Source organism: Morone saxatilis, unplaced genomic scaffold (genome assembly GCF_004916995.1).
Source record: "Morone saxatilis isolate NCDOM2014 unplaced genomic scaffold, NCSU_SB_2.0 Contig19, whole genome shotgun sequence".
Taxonomy (NCBI): Eukaryota; Metazoa; Chordata; class Actinopteri; family Moronidae; genus Morone; species Morone saxatilis.
The window spans coordinates 12,085,430-12,092,340 of record NW_023339751.1 but is presented as its reverse complement, the minus strand read 5'-3'; the positions used below and the strand labels follow the sequence as shown (position 1 = coordinate 12,092,340).

Below are 6,911 nucleotides of genomic sequence, written 5' to 3'. Positions count from 1 at the left end.
CAGTCCCTGGTCCCCATTCCCTCATTGCCAAGGTGCAAACAGGCAGCAGATTGTCTGGCACCTTTACAGAGACACTTTCAGCATCTTTGACTCTGTGTCACATCGGAAAAAATAAGATCTTGAAGTAATGAAGTAATATGTTTCAGCTTCTGGCCAAGGAAAGAATGGGAAACGCAGATCATAACCCATGGGGAGAAGGCATCAGGGACTGTTGTATCCTGCGACATGCACATGTGCCTTATGAGCATGTGATAAGCATGCAGAAAATGTAGTTTTTGTCTCAGCAACAAGGGGAGGTACAGTGATAACTGTTCACAGTATTGAAACAGTTTTGGGGGCATGGCAGACAAGTGCAGTGAGGCCATCACTTCATGCTGATATTGCTTAACTTCCGAGTTTTTGCTTGGGCATTCGGACCACAGTTTATGTGTGTTACAATGTAAATTATTGACACATGGAAGGGGAGTAATGGAAAACACAAGACACACACACACACACTGACAATGTCTTTGACTTCTGACTTCACAAATACCCAGATTCTGCCCTGGAATTATAAGGTGTCCATTTCAGGGCATTCTTAATTGAAGATTCAACATGACCGCTGCCCTGATAAACTGTCTGCATGGGTTTGATCAGTCATCATCTCCTGTAATCCACCAAGGCACAACATAATCCAACAGAAGCTATCAGGGCACTATGTTGAATACGAAGGATGTCCCAAAGAAAGAACCATTCATATATATTCCCCTAAAGCTTCCTTTTTCAACAAGAGTGCAAGGACAAATGATACTGTTGCAGAAGCTCAATAGTTGAATATTATCTCCACAACTATATTATAATATCTCCACCGTAATAACAATCACAGTGGAGAGTAGTTTATTGCTGTGGGGGCATAAAAGAGTGCAAAAGACAAATGCTTTTTTCCTTGGAAAGGCAGACTTTGTGCACACAGCCCTCAAAAAACCCCAACTATACCATATCATGTAAACATAAATCATTAAGGACTTCAAAATGATGAAACAATCTTTTTTGTCAAAATTTTTTTTGTCAAACTATAGATTCAGTTTATGATTAAATGTATTATCCTAATGCACAGAAACACACAGATTTGGTCCTTGCACTTTTGCTGAACAGGTTTCAGGGGATTCGAGTTTCCTTTACAGACATCACCATTTAAAATATTGTATTATTGGACATGACTCTGGCACGGCACCACCATCTAGTGGCAATCTAATGCTATGACAATTAATGCTGTGTATTGCTAGTGGACTTTTCATCCAGTGCAGCAAGATATAAAAAAAAAAAGGATAAAAAAGAAAGGCCCAACAACTGTCCAGATTTGAAATGCACAAGACTGGTGTAGTGACATTTCAATCCTGCAAGAAACTGATGCTCCCTGAGACCTCAGCCCGAGCAGGGCGAGGACCTAGAGTGACTGGGATCACAGAGAAGTGGGGCAAAGGGGAGACCAGATTGTTTTGATTGTGTTTTGGCAACCTTGCTCGTTAGGATTTACAGAACTTCCCACAAGGACATTTTCTGCTCTCTGAAAGTACAGCCACACACAAAACTTCCTTTGACAGAAAGCAGATCAACTTAAATCTCAGTGGTTCTTGTTCATTTTATTCCCCTTGTGATAGCTCTTCTAAATCTATGATTACTGTATGACATCTCAGATTGTTATTACATTTCTTCTGGACTTTCTTGGAGCATGACACTATAAGGAGGTTAATTATGGGTAATGACAGAAGACTTGCAGCAGATTGGCTTCCAAATGCCAAGTATGAGTTTTGTTTGGAGATCAAATAGTGAGGGAAAACTGCAGAGCTCATCAGCCACGTTCACACTCTATTTAATTGTCATTTCCAACTAGTAAGAGCATCAGCTGACTGGGCCGATGATGAGGAGGCCTGATGCTGGTGTGAGTTTGATTTCTGCTGTTTTGGTTTGGGTCTGGTCTGAGCACAGTGTAGAAATGAGAGGCGAGGAGAGGGATGCAGAAGCTACACTGGTACATGCAACATAGATACAGTATACTATTTTCTGAAGAGGAAAAAAAAACACTTGCACTGCACTCTGGGTAATAGTACACCCATTTTCTTTTTACTCACAATAAATCACTACCAGTGAGTAGTTAAAATAAAGTGGCGTTTTCCAATGGCAGCAGGGAAGGAAATACATCAAAAGTGTGTCACTGGTCATAAAGAAACATGGGAAAAACAACAGAAGAGAACAAAACATGATAGAACAGAACATACTATATAGACTTCCATTGCAGTAATGGAACTGTCAAGTTTCTAAATGCAACTCTCTTGTTGGCAACAACTGTAATAAGATAAAACATAACACCATGTCCATCACTAAAGTCTGAGACATGAAGATATTAAGAAAGCAAAGAGAAGTGAACAGTTTATCTAAATGAAACTAGAGTGTGAAAGGCCTGTTGATGTTATTGAGCTCAAAGAGGGAAAACATGTCTGAATAATTGAAATGACACAGACAAAAGAAGGAAATGGTGGGTGTCTATTTTAAAACCAGGCTTTGTCCGTATGAGGCTGCTTACTGTAATTGTCTGTGACCTTTCGTGGAAATATGGGATATTCACCTGAATTATTTATCCAGTAGCTAACATGTCCTGACAAGTGACTACTATACATAGGTCAGGTTATATTCATGTGCTGTTCCCTGACGGTGGTCCCTGATGGTAATGTTATGTCTGCATAAAAAAGGGAAGAAACTATCCATCTGATCGGGCATTTGTGTATTGTGAAAAGTCTTAAATTTAACACTATATCTATGACTATTCATAACATGTATGGGACCTTAAAGCTCCTGAGAAGAGCTCAATGTTCTCAAATATTCTCATCAAGAGCATTGACATGTAAAAATAAAATAATACAATGGCTCATATCCACTTATATTTTAAATATGACAGAGAAAAGCTGATTGCCTCTTGCAGAAAAAAATTGCGTTCCAAACATAGGAGGATTTATAGTTTTTTGTTTGTACGGTTGTCAGCTAATACAATTTTCAATCTGTACCTTAAGTTTTAGTCCTGAAAATTTAATTTGCTACTAAACATTCTCAGTTTTTCGCAGATGAAGTAGTGATTCAAGGGTTAAACCAAAAGGAAAATACACTCAAATGACAACACCTACATTACGACTAGGAAAAAAAAACATATATTGACAGATGATTGTACCATAATGGATGTATGGAAGTTCAAATGGGACCCATAATAAACACTTTTTCTAGATGTATAATGATGTGACAATATACAGTATATTACCTTTAAAAACACAGTGCCACAGCACAGAAGAACAATGACACAATGAGAGGTTTAATATTAGTGTACAAACAGGTAAAACCTTAAGTATAATGAGACAGAGAGAGCCACAGGTAAGATTTGGAGTGAGAGGAAGGGAAGGACGGGGGTTGCTGGGGCAAAATAAAGGTACTCACGTCGTTTGCAGCCACACTTCTTGATCCGCTTAGGGTCTGTGATGTCGTCATGACAAGCTTTGCAGTAGAAAAATGCTCTAAAAGTGACACAGTAAAATTTTTTAGCCCTTTTAACTGTTTATTTTACAGCATTACTGACCGGTTGTTAATCAGGATGGCCGGATTACCTCTTTACTTCTTTGGCATCACTGGCGATAAAGAATCCCAGTGTTCCCTCCTGCATCTTGACATGGTTGCCCGGGTTGATGAGAATGCTGGGTAGTCAGAGAAATAGACACATCATGCTCATCAACTTCTGGATGATACTCAGTTCATGCACACAACATGCTAATCAAGAGGAATGGTACACACACTTGTTGAAGCTGTTAATCAGACCTGCACTGCGCTAATCTTGACTGTTTTGAAGGTTTTTTTTGCATAATCACATAACACATAATCCCTGCTAAAGTTTTCAGAGCCTGGTTTTTTCTTTTGTGTTGTATCCTACGTGTTATCATAACAATTTGCAATTTGCTGATGTGATACTCACAAGGATGGACAGAATGTACAACAGTATGATCGCACATTGAATTTTAATTCTTTTCTCTACAGAATGGTTTCGGTTTGCCCCAGGGTGACAAAGGGGACAGAGAGGTACGAGTAGAGGGACAAGGGCAGAAAGAATTAAAATTATGGCCATGGAGTGGTTTAAGTCTCAGCATTCATATACAGTCATCTAGTCAAAACAAATGTTATGATGGCCACTGAGACATGGCTATAGTACAGAGAATGTACAGTAAGTGTTGATATCTCGGTTAGTATTTGACAGTGGGATGCAAGGGAATGAACAGCTCTTTTTCCTGTCGATTTCTGGGCTGATTCTACTCAGTGACTCTACTATAGTCTATAGGATCACTCAAGGAAAAATTTAATTGGTGGATTAAATCCCCTAAAATCAGTAGTTACTCTGCTCCATTGAATTATAGAGTGAAAATAATTACAATGCATGTCCAGCAAGGTCAATATTGACCTAAAATGTTATATTATATTAAATATAATTATATTTAAAGACACAACTATAATATAAATGTATCACAGCATGCTAAACAACAGTGGATATATTAGTCAAACTGTTTTTGATATGATCTTATAGTTTAATACCCTATAAACACTTTAAGCGACTGGCTGTATCATTCCCCATTAATTAGACTGAGACAAAGAGTAAACACTACACACACATACTGTACGCTCACACACACGCACACACACACCCTGGTCATTAATGGTCACCTGTGGGCAACAATCATCAATGATGTGAGTGTGAACTAAGAAATCAAAACACTGAACCCACAAACCTTTAAGGGTCACACTCCTTTAAAATATGAGCCCAGATGAGAGATGAAGAACTTTTCATTCTCATTTTCTCATTTACTTTATTTTAAACTTTTGTCAATTTGTCAAGAATACTTATCGTATGGCTCATAAAACTACTGTCAGTGTCGGAGCACCGCCATTCTTACCAACTTAATTCACATCTTTTAACTATTTTCTGACATTTCAGTATCCAATTTTAATGTTATCTGTGTGCACTCAGGACAAAAGTGAAGCACGACATCTAAGAAAACATCTATCTTACTACATCTTTCCTCTGGGCTCTGGAAAAGACTACATTGGAGAAAATAAACAAAAATATTAAGGGAGCAATTGAATCCATATACATATCGGGCTGTGATCAAATTGCACCAGTCATGCAGATCAGATCTTTCTTTACACATTTTTCTTTGCAAGAAGTAAAATAGCATCTAACATCCACTCAGATTGAATGGCCCCCAGAGAAGTAAACAGGCATTGCGCCCGGCATGCTCTTTAGTGAAAATAAATGAAAGAAAACAGATCAAATCAAGACAGTTCCACAAACATTGCTGCCCAAATCTGAGATTTTACAGGTGTATCTATCCAAGACATTTTTCTTCGGTCGGGTGCAAACTGGTGAATAGAAGCGTCAAATGAGCATCAAAACCTCATATTGTGAGCAACAAGGTAAGCATCAAACAACTTATATGATAGTGTCATAGCATGCAGTTACCAAACAGCATGAAGAGGACAATAACCAACAGAAAGGCATAGCAACTGCAGTACAGGTATAGGGACAGGTACGTAGATGCAGACGGTTGCAGTAACTTCTGTGCAGTTGGATTGTTTCTCAAACACCAAACTGACAGGAAGTGACCTCACTTAAGAACATCTACTCGAGAGACGCACGAGCATGACTGTACATAGTGGCTGAGACGCACAAAAATGCACACGCACGCACACATTCACACACAAACTCTCCCTCTCAAGGTAATTGCACACGTACGCAGACGCACATACATGCACAGATGGATATACAAATAGCACCGATGAGAACATGAGAGGGTGATGGAATGCAAAAGTGAAATGTGGGGCACTTGAGAACATCATAGCCTATGGTTATTAAATTTCAGTTTGGATAAACTTAATGCTATCCAAATTCAACAGCTCCATGCCTTTCCTAGTGTGTGAAATGATGAAGAAAAAACAAAGACTGGAGAGGTGCTGGTGTAATAAAACCATGAAGAAAAATACATGCTGGTATATCAGCCACTGCCTACGGCAATGGCAGATAATCAGTCAATTTATTTCAAAATGTAAAACAACAGATTATCAGTGCTTATCAACACCATCTGAGGTCTAAGAATGTGTATACAAACTCCTCACTGATTCTGAGTCAAAGAACCATGAAGTACTGTACTGGCAATGATTTAAAAACACCATGAGTGGAATAATCAGCTTGGCAAAGCTCACACACAGTAGGGTAACAACTGAGCAACACGGAAAAAGAACTGAAAGTGAGAGAAATAAACTAAGCGAAGGACTGGTAAAGGACAAAACTGAAAAGATCAAATAAGAGGTAGATATGGAGAGGGTGAGCGTTTGGCCTTGGTACACCGACAACAGCAAAGACAAAGAAACAGCACTTCTACAAACATGTCCAATTTATCTATCCTCTCTCTGCCTGCAAAGAAGTTAGTGCATTAAGCACAAGGGACACCATAAAAAAGAGTTAGAAAAGGAGGCCTGTGAGATAGGGTTTGGAAAAATATCCTTGGGGGAAACTCCCAAAGTCAGAAGCTTTAAAGTGGTGGAGATTGGGTGGAACTTTGGAAGTATGATAAGGTAGAGGGCATACCGCTTTCGGCTTCTGCAAACAACAAGAAAAAATCTCAAATCAAACAGTTATCATGAACATAAAAGAAGAGGAGAATAAGACTGTTACTGTGGTATCTCTGCCTATTTAGGTACGCCTTATATGGCTGCACATGGGGCAACTCTGCACAGACACACAATTCAGTTATTTCATGCTGTAGATGCTCCTTGCATCTAAAAATGATAGTTTGCTTAAGAAAAATCTGTCTGATTTTAACAGTGCTTATCTTTTGAGAAGGGCA

General features: G+C 38.9%; 1 protein-coding gene across 10 annotated transcripts in view; it reads right to left on the bottom strand.

Moving 5' to 3' along the window:
- kcnma1a (potassium large conductance calcium-activated channel, subfamily M, alpha member 1a) overlaps positions 1-6,911 on the bottom strand; it is a 131,185-nt gene that overhangs the window by 33,797 nt on the left and 90,477 nt on the right. For 5 of the 10 annotated variants that reach the window (XM_035663311.1, XM_035663316.1, XM_035663312.1 and 2 more), the window contains exons 17-18: positions 3,630-3,716; positions 3,463-3,539 (exon numbers count right to left, since the gene is read on the bottom strand). In XM_035663311.1, coding sequence (XP_035519204.1) covers positions 3,463-3,539; positions 3,630-3,716 — 164 coding nt within the window. Of the gene's footprint in view, positions 1-2,111; positions 2,121-3,462; positions 3,540-3,629; positions 3,717-6,652; positions 6,665-6,911 lie in introns of all 10 variants that reach the window. The other 5 variants (XM_035663313.1, XM_035663314.1, XM_035663318.1 and 2 more) reach the window with 3 other exon arrangements.